We start from the raw sequence: 24,410 nt of genomic DNA on the forward strand, positions 1-24,410 counted from the left end.
CATTGTGAATACCAGGCCTCAGTGTTGCCATGTCGGCTTATTATAAGCGACTTTGGACTTATTGTTTTGTTAAGTTGCTTGTAAATATTGATAGTTGCGGGTTTTTGGGGCTTGTTTCTAAAGTGTAGTTGCTTATTTGGGCTTGTTTCATGATGTTGTTTGGACCAGTGTTTCTCAAACATTTTCATGTTAAGGACCGCCACATTAATATAGATTTAATTGTAGACCCAACCTTCTGATATAATTTTGTCCCAGAGACCTCTAGCCCTGGTCCGTAACGCTCTGGACCAGGGCTAAGAGACCCCCATACAATATTTTGTGGATTTGAAAATATTCCCAAATTTGTTCCAAGATTTTTTTCTTTGAAAAGATCTACAAGCGACGCGTTGTAAGCTTGTAGATATGCTATTTGCAAACAGCCAATGCATATAGGTTGAAAAGTGCTCATGTGGCCCTAAGTTGCTTCTTTTGGGCTCGTTTTCCTAGACCTGGTTGCTTATTTCTCTCACAAAACATGGCAACGCTGCTGGGGCTACTAGCGAAAACAAAGTCCCACAGTATCCTCGTTACATTGGTTTTCCTTTCCTAGTGAATTGATGATGATTTAACACGGAGTTTAGCTATAAACCGTGGTAAGACATATTTGTTAACATTTGTTGTTGTTTTTTCGTTAACGCTAGTCTCGCTATTTTCACCTAAAAGTAAAATCTCACACAGTAAAACCTCATCTATTGCATGTAACCATAGAGTAGGTAAGACATTGAAATATCAGTGGTTGTCAATGATGGCTTTTAGTCTATCGAGTGTATGTTTGTGCAACTGCTTTTTGCCCGTTTACATGATTTTTCACGTTTAAGTCAAGTCACGTGAGAGAAGTACTAACATCGACACGGTGCACTATATCATGATCGAATGTAGCCATGGTTCACATAATAACGCTCGTCTGTCACAAATGTCATGGCGCTACTTGTTCCTGGTTTTTGAAATTTCTACATTTACAACCCGTACATCTACATAAACGTTCATATTTAAAATATAAAGTGCTGACCCCACGGCCATGGATGTAACAAGTTTAAACGCCTGGGTCTAATTACCCGTATCTACCGTATTGTTCAATAAAAAGCATTTTAATCCGATCGGTGGCCATTTTCTCTGAATTTTCTCCATTATGCTTTCAACCATGCGACCCTATCGGTTGGGAGGTGTACTGCACTCTGATACATTATAACTCCGATCGGAGTAAAACGCTTTTTATTGAACAATACGGAAGATACAGGTACTTGGACCTGGGCGTTTTAACTTGTTACATCCGTGGCCGGGGGTCAGCACTTTATATTTGAAATTTGAACGTTTATGTAGATGTACGGGTAAATGTAGAGATCTCAAAAACCAGGAACAAGAAGCGCCATGACTGTCATGATATGAACAACATATGTTGAGATGGGGGTCCCTGGAACAACATATGTTGAGATGGGGGTCCCTGGAACAACATATGTTGAGATGGGGTTCCGTGGTCAAATACATGTAATGACTTGTTTTATGTTTTGTACAGTCATGTTTCATGGCTAGATCTTCTAGTGTATCATGCAGTGGTGGAAAGTAACTAAGTACATGTACTCTGTTCTTGAGTACAATTGAGGTATTTTTTACTTTACTGGAATATTTCCAATGTTCTGTGCTTTAACTTCTACTCCATTACATCTCAGAGGCAAATATTGTACTTTTACTCCACTATTATTAGAACATTTGAGTTACTTTGTAGATTTTGATTATAATTACAAAACATACAGTAACCAATTCAGCCCTATATACATTTCAGCCATTTGACAATCTACAAGCTCACAATGCGTCGCTATTGAGTACTTTTTCCACCACTGAATGTGTGTTTGTTTTTAGGCTACCTCCAGTTCATCCCGACTCCTTGAGATACCCTGCCTGGAACTAGATGTTTACCAGCCTCCTCTAGATGAAAATGTCTCTGGTCCAGCGAGTCCTCCTCTCTTGGATTTTCCTCCTCATTTTTCTCATCATGTTGGTCCTCAAGCTGGACTCCAAGATCCAGTGGAACTGGTTCCTCATCTTTCTCCCCGTCTGGACATTTGACACCGTTCTCATCCTCATGCTGGTGGTGAAGATGGCAGGTCGCTGTAAGTCCAGCGTCAACCTGCGGGACGGCCAGCATGACCTGGGGCGGAGGGTGTGGTACCTCATAGCTTTGCTGCTGAAGCTGGGCTTCTGCCTGACACTGTGCTTCCGTCTGGAGAAGCTCACAGACATGTGGCTCAGCGTGGTCTGTGTCCCTCTCTGGGCTCTGCTGGTCGGGGCGCTGATAGAGCTGGGTCACAATGTGTTCCACTACAGGAGGGATTGAACTGGAAAAGGAAGCTGGGACAATGACCATCTCCAAGAGAAGGAGCTGGGGTTGTGAGACGGGGCCCCAGGTTTTGAATGTAAATGGAATCAAAGGGAAGGGAGTTTTAGTTTTGGGGGTTTTCCTCTTATCACAGGGTTCTGATTGTATACGCACCTTTATGCAATACCTTTGGAACTTAGTTCTAATGAAGGATTTTTCAAGTCCACCAACATTTGTCATCTTCAGATCATAGTCAGCTCATTCTGTTTATGTAGCCATCCTGCTCAAATGTCTTAAGTGACAGGAGTGGTGAATAAGAGGGTGTGAAACATAATGTACAAGACTGTAAACATGACAAAATTCAATTAATTTCCCATGATGCATATCATACTGTAGGCTTCACAACAAGCAGGAATACAATTAACCTCATGCCTCCTGTTTTTATTTGCTCTGGCAAATGAAAATAGGTACAAGCCTTGGGAATGTCCTCAGTTTTGTGTCTTTTTTTTGTTTTGCTGTCATAATTTTGTGTTCATTTATTTGAAAAGATCCCATGTCAGTGGCAAAGGTTGAATGCAAACACACAATGCTACCTTGAACATGGACACCATTTTAAAATGTCCTCATGTGCCTTCTGTAAATAAAGAGTTGAGTTTTGTTTACATCCTTGGAAGGAAACTTCTTTGATCTCATTATGGGGCGGCCAGTTGAATGGGTAGATAGGCCGCCTGGGAAACATAGGGTCCCAGCTTGTTGGGCGGCCATAGCTGAATGGTAGCGAGGGAATCAGAAGGTCCTAGGTTTGATTTCCGCCCGCGGGGTGTCCATGAGCAACACTTGACCCCTAACTGCTCCCCCCCAAAGCATATATCGGAGCAGCCATCAGTGAAAACTTAATTTTCTCTGCGGCATTAACCCCCCCCCCCCTTAAATAAATACATTTTAAAATATAAGGACTCACGAGAAGGCCAAGTCAATATTACGAACCATTTATTGGGAGGTTCTGATCAGAGTATAAATCACACTACCAAGTCTTATCTTAAGAAATAAAATGTATTTACAGCAAAATTCTCACATAAGTTGCTTTCAAATAAAAACAGACAGTAAATGATATAAATAAGTTCTATGGAAAATAAAACTCGTCTTACAAAAAATATATGCAATTTCTGTTTACATTTTCTCACATTGGTGCTAATACATCTATACTGTACAGTTTCAGTACATACAGTATCATTTACAGCCCTGTGTGAGTCAAATTACAGCTTCATTTATACTTTGTTGTGCAACAGTGTCACTCGCAATAACTGACTTTCAAGCGATAAATATGTTTTATCGCTTGAAAATCAGTAAGTGGCAAGCAACAGGGTCGTGCAATATAGTATAAATTAGGCTTCAGTCAAATCTGAAAACAACCACTTGCTCCAACCTTTAAGTCTTAATCAAATTATAAACCAGGATAGATTAAAGCAATAGAGCAAAGAGTATTTCCTTTGGACAGCAATAACTTGCCATCATGTTCCTAACAATGAATGGAGGTCATTCCTATATAAGTGGAGTAAGGAGGGTTGTTTTCAGATTGACTAGTCGAGTACCTAAAATAGGTGCTTTAAGAGCGTAGCTAAGTAGTGCACAGGCACTGACACACGGGTCACATAACAGGTTTGATATACAGCCTACGTACATTCTCTAACAAACGTGAAGTGAGCTACTTAGCTTACATTCTTACATAGGTGTAGATGAAATACTTAGAAAGCACATCCTCTTTTCATGATACCACTGAAATGGCATGGCTCTGTTGGTGTAATGCCAAGTAATACAATGGGGACCTATATTAAAAAGTCAATGCTTGAAACCAATGTTGTAAAATAAGGATGCATTTTCCAAATATTGCAACATAACCTGAACGTAAGTTGTACAGTAGAAAGAAGACTACACATCTAGACATTCATATTAAAAAGTCTTTCTGCCCTTGGGGTGTGTGTGGTTTAAGTGGGTGTTTTAATGAGTGTTGTGGTCGTGTGTCCTGTACAGACATTACAGGCTTCGTCTGCATGGTGTCCTTTACTTTTGGTCCTTTGGAGGGCACTATTGTCCGGCTGTCAGACCCAGACTTTGAAGACGTGCCTCTGGAGTCACTGTGATGGTGGGTCTTAACTCTACTGTCTGTGAAGGAGTGGGACAGAGTTTGGTGAATGTCCATTGGCTTAAAGAGGTCAAAGGGGATGAGCGTCCTGGGTGGTTTGTGTTCGGGGGGAGCGGAGCCCGTGGTAGTGTTCAACTTCTTCCTCTCTTCCTTGAAGCTCATGTCTTTCTCCCGCTTTCCTTCCTTCTTAACGACAGCATGCACGTGTTTGTGAGCACCAGCCTTCCCGTCTTCTCGCCCCAATTTGGTGTGCGACAAATGTGCGGATGATGTGTTGCTCTCTTTGGCCTCCCTGTGGCCACTCTTGTCTTTCTTCCCGTGCAATGACTTGTGTTTATGCGCGCCAGACTCTCTGGCTTCCTCTCGATCGTGCCTTGTGTGAGGTGCCGCCTGCATGCCACCCCGGTCTTTGTCATGCTCCTTCTCTCGCTTTATTTGAGGTGGCACCTCTGCCTCCCTGACACCCTTCTCCTCTCGCTGAGCGGGCAATGGAGCTTTGCTGCCCTCTCTTGTCCTGTCCTCATCCTCCTTCTTCCTGCTAAGTGTCGTTGCACCGCCCTCTTTCCCACCTTCTGCCTTGGCTTTCTCCCTCTCTCTAATTCTCTCTTTCTCCCTCTCCCTCTCTCTCCCCTTGTCCTTCTTGTCCTTCTCTCTACTCCTCTCCTCCTTCTTTTCTCGCTCTTTGGCCCTTTCTTTGTCATCTTTCTCCCTGTCCTTCCCCCTGCTTTTGTCCTTTTCCTTCTTGATTGGGATTGTTGTGTAAACAGCCGCAACACCAATGTCTTTAGTTTTCTCTTTAGGGCCCTGGCCCTGTGCGGCTGTCTTCTGTGGCCTCTCGTCCACGTCATACTCTTTCCGTAAGTGCTGTGGGGTCTTTGAGGAAACACTGTTGTCTCCAGCCTCCTCCTCGTCGTCCCCTTTACGTGGTGTCTGATGGTGACCTGTGCCACCATCTCTCGCTGCCTTACTTTCTCCCTCCTCGGCCTTGATCTCTGCAGGTGGATCTGTGAGGGAGCCCTCATTCGGCTCAGTTTTGATGCAGGTCAGAGACTCTGTAGGTGACGAGTCCTTCTCTTCTGTCTCTGTCACCGCCGCCTCCTCCATGTATTCCTCCTTGCAGGTCGGCGTCGGCCCTGGTGAGTACGGCACCTCGCCTTCCCCGTCTAGCCCCTTCAGTGGCTTCTCAGTGGGACTGTTACACTCGCTCATTCCAGATGGAATGGGCTGCTCGTCCTCATCTTCCTCTTTGACTTGAACTGGCGCGTGCGTAGGCATGCAGCTCCCCTCTCCCTCTTCTTCCTCCTCCTCGTCCTCCTCCTCCTCCTTCTCCTCCCCCTCCTGTTGATGGTACTGTCTAAGGCGGACATGCCAGGCCAGGCTGCAGACGGCCGACACCGTTTTGAACTGGTGGACCACTCCCCGGGGGATGAAGTAGATGTCGTCGTGGTAGAGCTGGATACGTGCGTAGCGGATGCCCTCCCTCCTCAGCTGGTTCAGCTTGGCATCGTCGATCCACTGCACACACTGTGAAGGGAGTGGCGGGAGGCACAGGGAAACTCAATCACCTCGGTAACAACGGACGGACAATGGTAAATGTGAAAGGAGTGGAACACTGGAACATGTCCAAGTGGAATTCTATTTCAAGCTCCCTGCTTGCCTTTTTAACTGAAACCCAGTATAATAGGTATCTGGATGATTACAGACTAAAATGTTTCATTGATGAATTTCCTCAACTTGAAAAATGTAATTACAAGAGACTGCATAACTTGTCAGAAATCACATCTAACTTTACTGACTCTTTACCACATATAGGATGTTAAGGACATCTGATTGAGAACATGGATTATATTACAATATTTGTTCCCAATGGTCTCATACTAAAGTTCAAAGTTCTGTCATAAGGCCCTTGCACAGAATCTGAATTTTTCGCAAGGAAAGAAAAATGTAAAACAAACACACGCTTCTCTATGACCTCTTGCACACCTACGCCGAAATTGCCTTCTGACTTGTGGCTGCGACAGTGCGTCATTCCCCCCAATCGAACCAAGTTAGATTACTGTGTTTTTTTTAATGATGTGTTAAAAACGAATTGACCAATCAAAAAAAAAAAGTGGATTGCAAAGGCCTTTAAAGTGATGAACTTTGGCTGAACCTTTGTTTGTATAGCCACCTGGGCATGATGATATAAGTTCAAATGTTGTCCATTGTATCAGTTGCTACGCTGCTCCTTAAATGAGGAGCATGGAATATAATTTCTTTCCTCTCTCCATTCATTCTAATGGTTTGGCAAAACATGTCTTAAACAGGTCTACCTTCAAATTAAATTTAGGCTGGGGCGCCGATGGCCTAGCGATTAAGGCGCATACCATATATATGCTCTGATGCTCAAGGTTCGATTCCCGATTTAAAAATAAATAAATTAGGCTACACACTCAATTTGAAAGAAGTTCTCTAGTGCCACAGAGGTCGATAGATCAACAATGTTGGTGCAACGCAATGCAAGTTTAACAGGTGAAATAGAAAATAAGTACCAAGATTAATTGTATATATTATATACAGTAAATGGCGGAATCCAATTTTGTTGACGTTCAGTAATGTGCTAGAAGTGGGAACTGTTTTGCCATAAACTTAAATGGTGTGAGAAAAAACTTCAGCGTCCTTGCTCACAGAGCACAGAAGCAACAGATAAAGATGATACAATATTTGGAGTCATATCATGTCTAGGAGCTATACAAACCCAACGTTTTACCAAGGTTCAACATCGCTTTAAGTAAAAAATAATGGCAAAGATCATTACTTGATTAACAACTTGTAATTACTGTGCAATGTAAGTAATAGTTCAATAACCACTGTATCAGTGTAAAGGCTGTTGCACATTAGGTGCAATATGAACCAAGGAAGTCATGCAAGGCCCATGCGAATTAAAAAAAAGATCCATCTCTTTCTCTCTTCACTCCACTAGAGATGGAGTCTCCAAGTCCAAGCAGCAGCGATGATGAGCATTGCTGCTTCTTGATAAAAGGAAAATTATAATATTGGGTAATATCCTATTCTGGTAAGTGGGTAGAATTTACATGTCCTCCCCAAAATTAACAATTTTTATTCAAATAGATGGCCAACATGGCTGTCCCCACTGAGGGTTTGAGAACAAATGTGACATCTGGTGGACATTATTGGTGGATAATTATTAATTGATTGAACCTGCAGTTGTAGTATTATGAGTACGAGTATTTAATGACCACTTTGTTTCCCTGCCATATATTTTGCGTGAAACTTTGGGCATGGTGTGCAAAGGCCTTAGGTATTACTGGTATATACCTATTCCCTACCATGAGTTCCTAATAACAGTAGAGGAACATGTTCCACAAACCAAATGTACCAAATGAAACATCAAGTTCCAGATTGGAGATTTCAATGGTGTTGTGACTCACCTGTGACAGCGGGGGTTCGTGGAGGTCCAGCTGGAGCCTCATGACCACATCTGGGAAATCTCCAGCGTGGAAACATACAACATCTTTGGTGATCCGTGAGGGAGTACCACTGTAAGAAGACACAGACGCCCAATCACTGTGTGAATGTGTGTATTCTAGGAGTGTATGAAAATATCAACACAATATGTTTTGTGATACAGTATCGATTCTCAAAAACCTTGTATCTTTTAAAACTGTTTTTTTTTTAAAACCGATATAGGCACTGAACTCAATTCCTTTGCACAGATTGCAGAAAAAAATAATACAAATGCATCTCCCATTGTTCTGATTGCATAAACAAGTAAACCTTTTTACTCAGATTTTATGCATATGGTGGTGTGTTCTTTATACTACGAGTTGTCCTAATATTAGATTTAGCTTACAATATCACAATATATTGAATCGGAAACCCTGTATCGTGATATGTATTGTATTGCCAGATTCTTGCAAATACACAACTCTAGTGTATTCATTCATTTATTTATATGGCTTTCCCCAGCTAACTCCACCCCCCCCTCCCATTTCTCATCATTCCACTGTTTTTTATTGATCTTATTCCTTAGTCTTAGTCGAAGAAAGTTGTTTTTATTTTGTCGTTTTCTCCTCCGCCCCATGTAAAGCGTCTTTGGGTACTTAAAAAAAGTGCTATATCAATTTGAGATATTAGTATATACAAATAATGGAGGACTGTCATTGTACACCCACCCTTCTCCGTAGCGCACAGCCTTCAGCACGCCAACGGCGGCAGTGGTTTGTCTCTCGAACCCCTGGCCAATGTGGTCAGCATGGGCTCGCGTCCGGTCTTCAAACAGCATCTCCCTGGGCTCACTGGCTCTAGGCAGGTACTGCAGGTTCTTTATCTCATTAGTGGACCTGCAATATATGAATCAATTGTGTTCAGGAATGTGATGGGTGCAAAGAGAAACACCCTGCTATAGTTTATACCAGTGTATATCAACCTTTTTGGTGCCAAGGCACACCTGGCATAGCCAAAATATCCCAGGGCACACCTAGATATACGGTGTGTGTGTGTATACATATATTATATATATATATATATATATACATATTTTATATATATATATATATATATATATATATATATATATATATATATATATATATATATATATATATATATATATATATCAAAATATTTACTCTCATGTACACAAGATGTAATAAAGAAAACAAACAAACAAATACAAACATTACAAAATGTCTTTGGCCTACAAATATACAAACTTGGCTCAGTGCTGACTGGAGGAGTCTGATTTCATCTTACCAGAGTAAAAAGTGAAAGCATTATTTCGGACGCATGCGCAGTTACCCAATACAGACGGTTACCAAAACACTCGCCCCAAAACACAGTCGCCAACCTGGTATTCCTAAACGTAACCTCAGTAAACTATGTCTAAACCTAACCTTATTCCTAAACGTAACATCAGTAAAACTATGCCTAATACTAAACTTATTTCTAACCTTATCCTCAGTAAAACAAATACAAGAAGAACCGCTGGTCCGCGAAAACAAATGGGGGTAGCGTGCTTTGGGGCGAGACTTTTGGTTACCGCAGCTGCGAGTGAACAGACCATCTCCCGATCTCCGTGGAGTAATTAAACACTAAAACTACATGGATTACGTTCACACTAACAACGCCCTGGAGCGATTTAGAAGCACTTTATAAGAAATCTAACACTTATGTTGATTTAAAGTTAGTACAGTTAGTTAGTTAGTGTTTAATTGTCGGACATTCATCATCATGGCAGGTTATAATATGACAGCCCCTCTTGGCTCTTGGCCGCCGTATCGGCCCGTTCCAACCCACAATGTAGTAATACTGAGTGCCAAAGCATGTACCCCTGTGCCCCTTTATACAGTACCAGGTAGGACAACATATTTGCATTCCTATGGGTGATGGTCGCTACACTGAATGGACTCGGCTCGGGCGTGGCTGAGTGTGAAACGGATGATGGCCGTAACGATTGGCGGACGATCGCTGCTCGCTATTGTTCTCGAGGGGCTGAGTTCAGACTTACTTCAAACGGCGCGGAACACCTCAGCAGTACTCGCGGACCAAAATTGGGACGTTTGCCAGGGTTGATAATCACTGGTTTATACCATTAACTACCGGTACTTTCAACCTGACTTCCCTATTGTGGGCATGCCATTAACATTTTCAAAAATAGCTAAAATAGCAGATCTGAAATGTCACAAAGGGTTGCAGTTGTGATTAACATTTTTTTTAATAAATAATAGTAGTATTTAAAAACAACACCACAGCTCAGCTCATTTTTGCTTTAGCAAATAAAAATGAAAGACAGCATAAAGAAACCATTCAAAACTATTAACACTGCTGTTAAGTTACCTTACTCCAAACATCATCAACTCAATAACCCACCTTTTTCTTTTGAAGGGAGATTTTGGCATATCTGCCATGGGGATCATCTGTTCACCTGGTCTGACCCACATGATGGGGCCATCGTCACTCTCGGTGGGGCTTTGCAACCGCAAGCTGGAGAACGTCCCCCACGGCAGAGTCCGCTACGCAAACACGAAGCGCCAAAAATATTCATGGTCAACACATAATAATGAATGTCACAAAGACATTAACACAGCCACCTGCTACAGAATATGACCACACGTACGTTATATGAATATTAAAACCCACTAACCTCCAGAAAGGGAGAATCCTCCAGCATGCGGATGAACTCTGGGAAGTAGTCCCCCACCTCCTCGTCCACAGCCCCTACCAGGCTGACCTGCCGCATGGCCCCGGCACGGTACGTTCCCTGGGAATATGTCCGCTTGACCTGCAGCAGGACGATAGCACAGCAGACAGCTCAGGCAAACTGGACAAAAACCCAACTTTTATTGTGTTCATTGTATAATTTACAGTTCTCAATTTCAACCCGAGTCCGACGGGATCAGAGGGTTCGGGCCAAAAATGATGCTATTTGTTACGGTGGGTAGGGCAAAAATAAATAATAACAAATTTATTTATTTATTGAGTGCAGGGTCAGATTTCTTTTTTTTATTTTTAAGATTTGTCTTTGGGCTTTTACGCCTATATGGATAGGACAGTAGGCTGACAGGAAATGGGGAGAGACATGCAGAAAAGGCCGTCGGGATTGGGACTCGAACCCGCGGTGCGCTGTCAGGCTACATTGAGCCTAGGTGCCTGGACCGCTACGCCAGCGGTCCAGGCCGCAGGGTCCGATATTAAGGTTTTTTTCTACCCTTCCCATTTCTCTTACAACTTAGTTTTGCCACTCATATTTGGTTATATAGATTTGTCATTATCGCCATGATATATAATAGTTTTTCTGTGTTGCCATCTCTCCAAGTGCATGCATATTGTACATGACAGAAATGTATAGTACACTACTTGGCTATGTATTCTAATGTTATAAATTAAATTGTGCTTATATATGTGCATCTTTGATTTGACACCGACAGTCTTGGGAAGATTACATGGATTCCCAAATGATTGCATCATATAATTTAAAAGCCCTCACAGGTTAATTCAAAGACATTATGTTGAATAAAATACTGGCTGGTAATTCAGCGGCCTGAAAGCAGGAAAATGTCAACATTTATCCTTAACAACATGAACATTATGTTGCGTGGAGGCAGATTAGTATTGACAAACTATCAATACTTATCTGCCTCCACGCAACACTTCCCCAGAATAGTTAGTTCTAAGATTTGTGTTGTGCAGCACAGCACACTTTGGACTAAGCTGGTGGTCCCCGTTAACTAGGTCAAACCAATCAAACTTATCAAAGCTCTGCAGTGCGCTCATACACACATGCATACAGGTGCGAGAGAGAGAGACATGCACAGATGTAGACACATGGAGACGGAGAGAGAGAGGGAGAAATCAAGAATGAAAACAAAACATTGCCCCCAATTGTTGGCCGTGTGGGCAGATCTGGACAGGTTTTAATTGCCCACAGGTGCCCGCCCTTTTCATGCCTGGGGCAATCAGGCAATCCTTATTGTCGGACCCTGAAGTGCAAACAACGAGTGAACGTTTTAAGTAGGCAAACAAACTAGGCCTGAAACTAGTTTATGAGTTACATAAATCAAAGACATGAACGTAAATAGACTGCTCAATGAGATACAGGTAGGCTAAAAGAGACTTCATGGACTTCCCAGTAGGTGAACTTCAAAATAAAACCTGCGTTGACTAATTATACTACAAGTTTCTCATAGTAATAGTCTCTCGAGACAGACCGTTGGCTCACAAAATGTTCTAAAGCTTCCATCATACTGTACAATGGTAGTGCTGAAATGGATCATGACTGTAAAGCCCCCCACTTTCGTTTTGTCTTTGCAGTCGCATAAATAATTCCTACTATAAATCGAATTGGTCGAAGCTTGCTGCTTGGTAGAAATGGAAATTCAAAAATAATACAGTTTGGAGATATTTTTAAATATATTTTCATTAACAGAAATGACAAATGATGACGACCTTTGTACCGCTTTTAGGGGGCGTAATTACAGACTCTTAAAATAGTTGTCTGGCTTGAGAGAGACTATCATAGTACTAATCAGTGCAAGTCTTATATTGAAGTTCTGCTACTCCGTTGCAGTAGGCTAGTGGCGAGTCTTTTTTATGGTTTGATCGTCAATTGCGCAGCTGCTACTCATGTGTGTGTGTTGCACTGCGCAGCAAATAAAAATTAGTAGGGGGAAAATCCTCTCCATGTCATATCAGATGTAACACAAACCATTTATCCTATGACTTAAAGTCATTCTCTAAACTTCACTGCAATACAGTGTGTTGTTGGAGGAAGGCTAAATCTAAAGGTTCACACAGAGAGATAACATTTGTTCGTGCGGCGGCGTGGCGCGCTTACATGCAAATTCAACGCAAAGACGCGACCCAACGGAAACAAGTCCGCAAGGACTTTTTTGGTCGGACCTTTTAGACAAAAGTATTATAAATGTAACTGTGTTGTTTTACATTCTTTTGCCAAATAAAATGTTCAATCAATCAATCACTTGGCGCGATGTTGCATCGAGCTGCGCAAACGAGGCGAACAGGGCGACGCGAACGAAGCAATCCGTTGCTTCACCCTTCGCGTCCTGACAGCCAATCTGTGTTGATATTGTTCTGTAGAATATGTTTGGTTTCATTTAACCAGCTCCAACCAACCGGGAAGTGGGAACCAGCAGCAACACAGGGGGGAAAGACAATACACAAGCTCTTGCAGAGACATAGGAACTGATTTTGCTGCTCATACACAATATAGCTTAGTAATATAGCAGGAATTATGTTCAACATAATGAGCGGGTGGCTCTTAACAGGGCTGTCTTGGGTGTTTTTGTAACCCCTAGAGGGTAACAAAATGGAACCAAATGGTCCATTTGGTTACACTCCCAGAGTCAAATTATTACACCGTAAATTAACGCTGGAGGTGTCCCTGTGTACATTTTATCTGTTGTAAGAGCCCTCAAAAAAAGCTCCTGAATTGTTATTTGAGTCAATAAACTGCGTTCCATTTACTCCCGAGTCCCTAAGTGACATCTCACCAAGCGGGAAGTCCTGCTCAATCTGACCGGGCAGTAGGCTACATCGACAAGCTAGGAAGGAGGAAAAACACACGCCCGCCGTCAAGCTGTCTGTGTTTTTGACAGCTTGATTGTAAACGATGATGATGAGATCGATATATTTTTGTAATGAAATAGAACATAGTGCTCAATCTTTCTTATTTTCACACATACATCTAGATAACTTTGTGATTAGAATTCGGTACAGAGTATTTAAATTTTATGTGTAGTGATTGACAGCATGAAGAGGCGATTAGTTGAACACGTGAATGAGCGCTTTTGTCCCATTGAAACACCCAGCGAACAAAGTGAAGCGATTCAAGCAACGACTAGAAAGGTCTGAACACACCTTCCAGTTGGATCTGCACTCTGCAGGAAGGAGACACTGCTCCCTGGCTAGTCCATACCTAAGTCCATATCTATTGTTCATCCAGAGACACATTATTTAAAAGCTTCCTTCATATATATATTTAAAGCCACCCCCCCCCCCCCCCCCCCACAAATAACTTTTGAATTGAAGTAAAAAGAATTACATTAAAAAAGACAACTGTATCTGTAATTAAACTACACTACAAATACAAAAGCAACCCATACCATTCACTTAGGCTAAACTTAATATAAGGGATATTTCACTTTCAAACATGTTTGGGGTAATTTTAACGTCTACTCAGGCTTTTGTGTGCACCCCAGACAGTTTTCAAGTTGCTTAATTCAGTATTTAGATATTTGATATTCATTTTATCAGACACGTCCCCTTCCTATACAAACCCATTGTAACTTCAAACTCCATTTTAACCATGATAGATTCATCGAAAACACCTGTCCTTGGTTCTGTTATTGATACTGATATTGTCCTTCTAATACGTGAGGCGGCTGTGTTTTTTTCAAATCTTAATACTGAATCAAGCAACTGTCTGGGGTTCTCACAAAAGCCTCATATTTAAGGGAGACCTGTGACACCTGTCTATGCGTACAGTGTTTGTGCAGGAGATTGTGTGTGCACGTGTGTTTGTGTGTTGTAGCTTCATGAAGCGGAGTAATTCCTTTCATCCTCTCATTAGTTATTCATTACTTAATTTGGTTCAGGCTATGTCGTAAAGAAATGGCCGATGCTACATACTCGCTGGCAGTCAGGATGGTGTTAGGCCCATATCTCAACAGGATTTGTAAAAACTTAGACTGGAAAATTCTTAACGCTGTCCTTGCAGGTCTACCTAAAAGACTGATCAGACAGCTGCAGTTGATTCAGAACGCTAATGCTTGAGTACTTACTAATACCAACAAAGTGGATCATATCACTCCAATTCCCAGATCTTTACACTGCTCACTTAATCAATGTCAATGTTTTTTACTCCAAATACCACGGTTGAATTGTAAAGCACTGAATGGTTTAGGGCCAGAATACATTTCGGATCTTGAGAGGTTATCATGACTAGGACAAGTCAGAGACAAAACTACATGTGAAGAAGACATATCTAGAACAAACGCCCAGAAAACTGCAGGTCTGCTATGACTCTTCTGTTTGCCTTTTACTGAGGATTTGTAATAATGTCTTCTTATATTTATTTTAACTTGGAAAATCTTGGAAAATGATTTTTATTTTTTCATTTTCCAAAAACATTAGAAAGGACAATGACAGTCACCAGAACCAGACAAACAATTTATAAAATATCTAAATACTGAATCAAGCAGCATAAAAACTGTCTGGGGTGCACACAAAAGCCTGAGTAGATGTTAAAACGACCCCAAACATGTTTGCTAGTGAAATACAATATAAGTGACACAATTGGGGGGGGGGGGGGGGGGTATTTGGTCTCCCTGCTCTTCTATTGAGAAATGTATATCCTGTGGTCTGGTTCGACTACTACTTGTTGAGAAGTGGTACTGCCTAAAGGTCAAAATTCAATTTCCCCCTGCAGCAGGCAGGCTCTATTAGCTCAGTGGTAAAAATGTCAGCACATGCATGGGGGACCCGTTTTCAATCCAGGGTAGGATATTGAAGTTACATAGTGTAGGGCTGTACCCGACTCAGTATTTATCTAGTCGACTCAGAATCTGGAGTTTAATGCGACTCGATGATTCGTTTCTATATAGAAAAATAGGTCTTTATGACCTTAGAGGAGGCTACAATTGCAAGTGTTTCAGAAACTTTCAGTGCTGAATGCTGATTATTACATAGTGAAGTGCAACAGAGCCATTTGAATAGGTTTCTAACATTTAAAAGCAATGAATCCTTTAACTACATGACGGCAGACTGCTTATTTTAATTGACATCAATCCTGTGTAGGACTACATACAGTTCGGAGCCCAACGCTACTGTGTCAAAGAGCTATGTTGCAGATCCAGTAGTCGCTGGTGCAAGACAAAAGAAATAACGAGAAAAGTAAAGAGAAAAGACGTCATTTGAAATCCAACTGTTGACCGCCATTGACGTAGATCTCCGTCAATATATTAAAAAAAAAGGAAGCTCTAACGCAACTTAGGAATGATCCCTCGACTCTGATAGAAGGAATGGATGGATGTGACGTCATCCCAAAAAACATCACTTCCGTCCACTCCTACATTAGGATTTGTATAAAAACACATCTAGCTCGGATTTCTTCTTTTTTTGGTGAAAACGAGCCATTTTCAACGGGCTACAGTATAGCAACAAAATGGCTGATCAAGGTAAAATATTTTTGTTCCGGTGGATAGACGAGACCATCCCCCACCCCCCAGACACTCTTTGTTTACATCCGCGTGCACGTCGTGGCTTCCAAAGATCGTCAAAACAAGGTAAAAAACGCTGGCACCAGTGGATGAATTAATGAAATAATACCTGGCAGTGAATGTGTTCATTTCTTTTTTTTCCCACATTCAAATCTCATGCCATCGTACAAAGCTTCTTAGCTCCAAACTACTTGGGTCAGCTCTAAATACGTTTTTAAATGGCCATCGGACTTCCCTATTCTATAAATATATATATATTTTTTTTTAAACACTAATTGCCACATTATAGTGTTTTCTTTTTTGTGTTTTATGTTAAACAACCAATCAACCTAATGGTTCTATGATTAAACGTATTCCAACTCATCCATATGAGCTAATGTTTACACGGACATGTAACTTTAGTGCCTGGACAAGTGAATGGGAAATGTTCTTGTCCAAAGGACAAGTACCTCAAAAACGTAATGTCAAGCACTGCACCAGCGCTCCGCACCTACACTAGTAACTGACGGTATAAAAAGAAATAAAATAAAAACACGACGGCTCTAATCAAATAATTTGCGTCAACTGAAAGGGTCTCGACTGACCTAACATAGTGTTGCTTGAAGTCAAGCACTTTGATATTATGTCATATTGTCAGTTTAAAGCCCTCTCTAGACAGCAAGCACCTCAGATGCATATTTTACTCATATCTAAGAGTGCAATAAATGTTTTTACGGAGAGAAGAAAAATAATTGTGAGAGAGAATCATCAATTCTTAAAAAACTTTTAGAAGGGAATCGTGCAGCCCAACTCAAACAAGAGTTTGTTGCACCGTGGCTGCTGCATGGCATCTAGTGGGACATTTCAGAAAGGGAGAAAAAGCAAAAACAAGGCTAAAACAGAAGGAGCAGCTGATTCAGGACGTTTCTACGTTTGGGAACTCCACTATTCACAGTTGGAGTAATGCTGGCCTGTTACCACAGCCCTTTCTGACCTAAACTTTACAACGAAGAACGAGAGCAGAGCAGTACACTGGATCTTACACAAAAACACACACACGCACGCACGCGCACAGGAACGCGGCTGGGACATTGCAAACATGCTGAAAGCCTGAAACCCATGATAACTCTGACTGAACTACTGTCTGAAAAGGACACCACTTCCCTGTCTGCAACAATATACTACACTGGCAAATTTGGAAAGACGCCACCAAACCCTTACAGATGATGACAGCCAAAAGAATTAAAAGCAAGCTGGTCAAAGAAATTGACATTATGTGGGACTGATGATGACCAGCAGTATATATGTTATATCTGGATAACAGACTATAGTTTCAAGCAGCTCCCTTTTCTGGATGAATAATTTGATTAGGCCTATACAGTAGAGCCCGACTAATATTATCGATCTGGACAATATATCGCCCATTATCTGTAACTGCAATTATGCAGCCGAAATGTTTACGTCTTCAAAAATATTCAAGAATAGCCGATCTACATGCTTTCTACAAGTTCACAGGCTTGTATTTTGGCTATTTTTTTATTTTCTATTTTTGAAAAACTCAAATTATTGGAACAGATTTTGAACTTTGATAAAATATTGGTCAAAATATAGGTAATCAGTGGTTTAGGAATCCACAAAATCATGATCAGCGTCGGTCCCAAAAATTTGGCATCGGTTGGGCTCTATACAGTAGTTGCACGGCTGGCAGTCCAACTGAGTACAGCACAACCAAGGCACCCGTAAACCCCCAGCTGAAAAGGAGGAACACGTATAAAAAACTGAGAAGGAGAAGGAGATTGCTATGCTGCTGTGCAGAGATGAGGAAAAGCTGGTTTCCACAGAATCAGGTGGGAGATGCTGCAGCACAGAAAAGATGAAAGTCTATCTTCAGGCAGAACTAAACTTGTCTCTTGACCATTGGGGTGGTGGGAAAGAAATTAAGACAGATATCTGACACTGGCCCGAGTATCAGAACATCTAGTGTACTCCTAGTGTACTCCTACACGCCGTTTTCTGGTTTTGCATATTGTTTAGTTTTGGAGAGTACAGCCCAATGGCGTATTAGAATGTGCACATTCTTCATTATTTTTCACAATAGGAATTCCAAATAAATTCGTTTTTTGACTTCTCTAAACACCTTAACACTATTTTGTGCCTGCCCCTACACTTGTGTCAGGGGCAATATAGTTGATGTGCGTTTAGTTAAGGAAACTTAACTATACGCACATCGACTATGGGTGCTGGGCTAAAAAGGCTCAACTAGAAAGAGGTAGAGCCCGCACACCAAAAACGGTAAAAAAGACTTTAATGGTACAGTCAAACAGTAAGACTTTAACCAATTCAGACTAATAGTCATGGTTGCGCAGTGGTCTCTCGCATATTAATTATTTCATTTCTGCTGCGAGTTTATCTACCGCAAGTGGTTCTGCAGTCTCCATTGAATCTACATGTATCCTGTACATTCAATGGAGTAATGGAATGTACAAATAGGCTATTTGTTTAAAAATATATATCGTCGCTTTTTCTTTTTCATAAATCAGTGCTATTGAACACCCTTTAAGTCTGTGTGTTGGTTAAAAAAATATTGATCCACTGAAAAGTATTAAAAAGCGCTTCTGACAACTCCATTGGATCCGTAAAAATGTCTGCTAAACCAGCTAACTCCACCAAAGGGGTTGGAGTTAGCCATTTTTTCTAACTCCATTTTTCTAACTCCAGGCTCCACACCCCTCCAAGCTCACCCTCATTGTGAGCTTGGAGGTGTCCATTCAGCTGTTCTTATCAATGATGGACGAAACCTCCTAAGGGCACGGCCACACCACACTTTGATTCTACCTATGGGGCGGAATCTGACAATACTTTTCAATGGGAATGCCGTGGTTTGGTGGTTTTGCGTATTTTCCGCATGTCGGGCACACTTTGCGTTTATGCGCTCTATATGCCTTGTCTATTTGAAGCAGATAAATGCTTGAGACAGATACTGCTTTCCCCCCTCTGTTCAATCGGGTGAGTCGAAGGTGGACCGTCCCAAGACTCAGGAGCTCACAATCGAGCAACTGCGGGCTACGGGGAGGGTCCTGAAAGGGAGTGACAGGTGCGTTATTGGGACAGAATGCGCTGCAAGCTTTTTGTTTTGTTTTTTCATTTCCTGATAAATTAACATTTTGGAGTTGGCTGGTTTCTTCCCGACAGCAGAGATATATATAATGTGCTAGTTGGGGTACCTAGTAGTGCAAACATTATGCCTCTTTTAAGTGGTGAGGACCTGAGTTTGAATACAACTCCTGTCATGTGACCTGCATGCTACATAGGTTTCCTGCCTCTCTACACTCTCCTATTTGAAATAAAATAAATAGAAATCTTAAGAAAATAAATAAATGTTGTGATACTTTTGCTGGCTGGAAAGCCACCACAAAAGGTATATTATTAATTTCAAAACAAGCAGAATGTGAAGGAGGAACTCTGACTTCGTTTTCAATATACCCCAGCTAAAGTTTCACTTTAGTTTTAGTTTTGAGAGGCCTTTTAAAATAGAAGGCTTTGATTTGAAACAGTAGACTGAAAAGGCGATAACTAGGGGCCACACAGCAGTACGAACCATTTCCAGAAAGACAGGTGATTGTTTAATTTTATTTGAACACTACTTGTTTTGTAGGGAGAAGAATGGTCCCTGGGTGTTCCAAAGAATATGACTCCCAATGGGCTGATCATGTTTTTTGCACAACCCCATCCTGGCCATAAGGATCTGTTCAGGCTAGGACAAAATCTGGGATGTAGCTAAGCTTACATACAAAAAATACTAAATTTTTATTTATTTTTTTATTTAACCTTTATTTAACCAGTAAAAACACGTTGAGACACAGTCTCTTTTTCAAGTGTGAACTGGCCAAGATACTTGTGCTTCATGTGTGACTTTCATGAGCTGAGGGACAAAGTAGAGTGACTAATGCACCACTAATGCACTGAGACAATGTGTTGCACCCTGTGGTGGTGGACATCTGCATGCTGATGTCTTTCCATCTTTCAAATCCTATCTTCTCAACAACGATTACCCTGACAAAGTGTTTTGTCATTTCAGAAAAACGAACACATTTCTCACCTGAGTGTAGAAGTTGGCCATGCTTGTCGTCTCTATGTCCTTCTTCCCGAGCACCTCCATCTTCACTGGTGAATTGGGGAACTTGCAGGAAAAGTAGTCCAGGAAGTCTGGGAGGTAGGAGGCCGCTCCGTGGATGATCCCCATTACGAAGTGCGCCGCCTGGTTCTCATTCTCGCTGAACGACAGGGCCACAAACTCCTCAGCGAACCGCTGTATCTCGGCTGGAGATAGACTGGAGAGCTGCTCACTGTAGGCATGTGCTACTGATGCTCCTCCGTTGGCCTGCTGTTCAATGTGGATTAGACGGCCAAATTCCAGACCTGCCAATCCTGGCGATAGGGCGCAGTGGATAGGGGAGCTGTAGCCCAGCCTCTCCCTGGCCATAGAGGAAGAAAAGGGAGAATCTTGATACTCCTGGTGTGGTGCTGATGGCTGGAGTAGGCTGCTGTTGCTCCCCCCGTTGATTTTACTGAGGAAGTCAGGGAAGTCCAGAGATACACCCGAGCACACGGTCTGGCTTGAGCGATGATGCATCTTGGGTCGGCTACGTCTCTCCTTCTCTCTCTCACCATCTTTGTGCTTCTTTTTCTTCTTCTTTTTCAGTTTCTTCAGCAGGAGTTCTTCCTTTGAACCAGTAATGATCTTCTCATTTGACTCTGCAGGTAAAAGATACATAATATTAATATTAACTAATTTAAGTGTAAATGTTATGCTATTTGATCAATTAGAAACCTCTGAATGCAAAACAAGTGGCTTGTAAGAGCTTACTGGATTTGATAATAAGATCATTAACGGTATACTATGTAACTTTGCCCTGTGATTACATAACAAAACAATATTTAAAAAAAATACCTCTATACCAGCAGTTATCAGCCACTGGAGTAGTGTGTTGATGTTTACCTGCAGAAACACATTGCCCTCTCACTGTTTGGGTGTTTTCACAGGTTGTTTTGGTAGGCCAAAAACATCCCTGTCTACCAAAACAAACAGTGAAAACACCAAAATACAGAGATGGGGCAATGTGTTTCTGTAGGTAAACACCGCCACACTACTCCAGTCGCTTATGGCTGCTGCTATAGAGGGAAATGTAGTATAAAAACGGATTATTTTTTGGTGTCAAATAATCATTTGAGCACAAGGGATTAATTGTTACATTTCGTCCTTACCTTTCTGTGGAGCTGGAGCACTCACATCTCCGTTTTCTCTAGCAACAATGTCATTCACAGGTGGCAACGCATGATATTTCCACTGCTCTTTATCCCTCTCTTTTTTCTTATCCGTGTCTTTCTCTTTGACACGGTGGTCTGAAATGCAAAGTTACAGAGAGAATGTGGCTACATTCATACTTGGTGACATAAATAATAATGGGCAAACATTGGCACGTGTGCATACCACCACTTGGGCCTAAACAAATAATAACCGAGACGTCCATTTGAAATACAAAATAACTATATTTATAATATTATTCTTAACCACTTAAACCAAAGTATCGGTAGTGTGGAAAGCCCTCCCCACTATATCAGAAAATACACTAGTATTGAGCCCTGAAAGACTCCGGTTTAACCATATGGGGTTTAAATGGTTAAGCGTGAATGTCTCCATATATCATAAATGAATGGACAAAAGTGAGTAAACATGTTGTGTTGTGTTGTCCTACATTTATACAGAGAGAATGTTGCTACATTCATACTTGGTGACATAAATAATAATGGGCAAACATTGGCACGTGCATACCACCACATGGGCCTAAAAATAAATAACAGACATGAATTTGAAATACTAAATAATACAACAATTAACTATATTTATATTATTCTTAACCACTTAAACCCCAGCATCGGTATTGTGGGGAAACCTTTCACTGAAAATAGCAGATCGACAAGCTCACAATGTGACACTAACTATTTTCAGCGAAAGCTTTCCCCACAATAACAGAAAATACACTAGTATTGAGCCCTGAGGGACTCCAGTTACCCATGTGGGGTTTAAGTGGTTAAGCATTAACTTTCAAGCGTGAAAGTCCCTATATATCATAAATGAATGGACAACAGTGAGTAAACATGTTGTGTTGTGTTGTCCTACAGTAATACAGAGAGAATGTTGCTGCATTCATACTTGGTGACATAAATAATAATGGGCAAACATTGGCACGTGTGCATACCACCACTTGGGGCCTAAAGATAAATAATCGGAGACGTGAATTTGAAATACAAAATAATGCAACAATTAACTGTATCGATGTTATTCTTAAGCATTAACTTTCAAGCGTGAATGTCCCCCATATCACAAATGAATGGCCAACAGTGAGTACAACGTGTTGTGTTGTGTGTTGCCCTACCTCTCTGTGTGATTTTCACGTCACCGTTCTCCGTCTTTGTATGGCAGCTAGCAGGGCTCACTTTCTCCACACTAGCGATGGAGGGTGAACTCTGCGTCTGAGCGGCTCTGCTGCTCTTCTCCTTGTTGTGTCGTCTCTCTTTATTGGCCTTCTTGACTTTGGGCGGCTGGGCGAGGAAGTTGCTGATCTTGAAGATTTTTCGAGCGGGAGCCGAGCCTCCTGCCGCGGTGGAGTTGCTCGCCTTGGCCGGGCCGAAACTCCATTTCGCTGGGCTTCCATAACTCTGCTTCCCGTTGTGGTGTTTCTCCCCTCCTAGTGCGCAGACCTCCCCGTTCACTTTCTTAATGTGTTTCAGGCTCTTCTCCTCGATGCGGACCTTCTTGGCGGGCGGAGGACAAATGTCACCGGAAGACTGCTGCGGCCGGCTCTCTGCTGGCGGCCGTTTGGGTATCAAGGGTTTGGGGGAATTTGTTTTGCTATTTGCGCCTGCGAAATGCATGGAGTCCACGGACTCGGCCATCTTGGAAGTTTTCTATTTTTTTACGGTTCATACGTAACTCTGGTGTGCGTGAGAGGCAGGAGGGGGGCGGGGCGTCGGGACGCAGCAGAATGGGGGAGGGAGGATCAGAGTGGTAAACACGGTTGTTTACATTATTGTTGCAGGAAACACTTGGCGTTGACATTGACGCGTTGTTGCAAGCTTGGTAGTAACAATGTAGTAGCAATGTCATGTGATATTATTATATATATATATATATATATATATATATATATATATATATATATATATATATATATATATATATATATATATATATATATATATATATATATATATATATATACATATACATATATATACACTTACATATATATATATATATATATATATATATATATATATATATATATATATACACACACACACGCGCACACACACACATGTGTGTGTGTGTATATATATATATATATATATATATATATATATATATATATATATATATATATATATATATATATATATATATATATATATATATACGTATATACACATAGATATATGTATACACACACACACACACACACACACACACACACACACACACACACACACACACACACACACACACACACACACACACACACACACACACACACACACACACACACACATATATATGTATTCACACACACATACATACACATACATACAAATGACTGGACCGGCCATTACTGAAATCTAGGAAAATGTTACTGTTGAAAATGTATGGATTCTCTCCAGTTTACTGCTGGCAACGTCAGTATAATGTGTGTTTTCCGCTTTATGTTACATGACGTACATGTAATTCAGACAAATTATGCAATTTAATTTCTCCCTACATTTTGATGTAGGCCTACTGGATGACCTTCTACATTACACCACTAGATGGAGGTATTGTGGCGGAAATCCAGGGAGTGGCGTTTCTCAATGGAAACCACCATAACAGATATTCACCCACACAGCTGTTCTACGACTCTGATGAAAACCCAAACAGTCGTAAATGTTGGGTGATGTCAGCTCAGACATGACTCATTTCTATTGCACAACCAAATATAAAGATATCACACACCTGTTTTTTTTTTTTCATATTCCAAGTCACAACATTTCTATTTAATTGATTAGTCATACTTTAATTTCATCCAAGTTCCCAATATTCTTTCTAATATGATTTAAACATTATGCATTTATAATCTTAACACAATGCTGAAGCTTTCTCTTC

General features: G+C 41.3%; 2 protein-coding genes across 3 annotated transcripts; one reads left to right on the forward strand and one right to left on the reverse strand.

The window, feature by feature from the left end:
* Positions 1-518: 518 nt before the first annotated feature.
* On the forward strand, positions 519-3,032 carry LOC308091317 (transmembrane protein 60-like). 2 transcript variants are annotated; one of them, XM_080436820.1, is made up of 2 exons: positions 519-632; positions 1,897-3,032. In XM_080436820.1, the coding sequence occupies exon 2, from the start codon at positions 1,967-1,969 to the stop codon at positions 2,369-2,371; it is 405 nt and encodes a 134-aa protein (XP_080292946.1). In that variant the 5' UTR covers positions 519-632; positions 1,897-1,966; the 3' UTR covers positions 2,372-3,032. The 2 variants fall into 2 exon arrangements, with proteins under 2 accessions (XP_080292946.1, XP_080292947.1); XM_080436821.1 differs by having other exon boundaries at positions 520-629.
* Positions 3,033-3,332: 300 nt separating this feature from the next.
* On the reverse strand, positions 3,333-23,178 carry LOC308091310 (lysine-specific demethylase RSBN1L-like). Its single transcript, XM_080436810.1, has 8 exons — positions 22,651-23,178; positions 21,479-21,616; positions 20,313-20,968; positions 10,642-10,779; positions 10,368-10,510; positions 8,672-8,839; positions 7,928-8,036; positions 3,333-6,020 (listed from the first exon to the last, which is right to left on the reverse strand). Exons 1-8 carry the CDS (start codon positions 23,168-23,170, stop codon positions 4,299-4,301), a joined length of 3,594 nt encoding a protein of 1,197 aa, XP_080292936.1. The 5' UTR covers positions 23,171-23,178; the 3' UTR covers positions 3,333-4,298.
* Between the last annotated feature and the right edge of the window lie 1,232 nt (positions 23,179-24,410).

The sequence above is a fragment of the Gymnoscopelus braueri genome, assembly GCF_963280865.1.
Source record: "Gymnoscopelus braueri genome assembly, chromosome: 9".
Lineage (NCBI taxonomy): Eukaryota > Metazoa > Chordata > Actinopteri > Myctophiformes > Myctophidae > Gymnoscopelus > Gymnoscopelus braueri.

Excerpts from the sequence above, each read along its gene's own strand:
- LOC308091317 (XM_080436820.1), top strand. The coding sequence starts at position 1,967 with ATGAAAATGTCTCTGGTCCAGCGAGTCCTCCTCTCTTGGATTTTCCTC.
- LOC308091310 (XM_080436810.1), bottom strand. The coding sequence starts at position 23,170 with ATGGCCGAGTCCGTGGACTCCATGCATTTCGCAGGCGCAAATAGCAAA. Across the intron at positions 10,780-20,312 it reads TGGCCAACTTCTACACTCAG|GTCAAGCGGACATATTCCCA; the intron begins GTGAGAAATGTG and ends GTCCTGCTGCAG. Across the intron at positions 8,840-10,367 it reads TCTCCCTTCAAAAGAAAAAG|GTCCACTAATGAGATAAAGA; the intron begins GTGGGTTATTGA and ends CATATATTGCAG.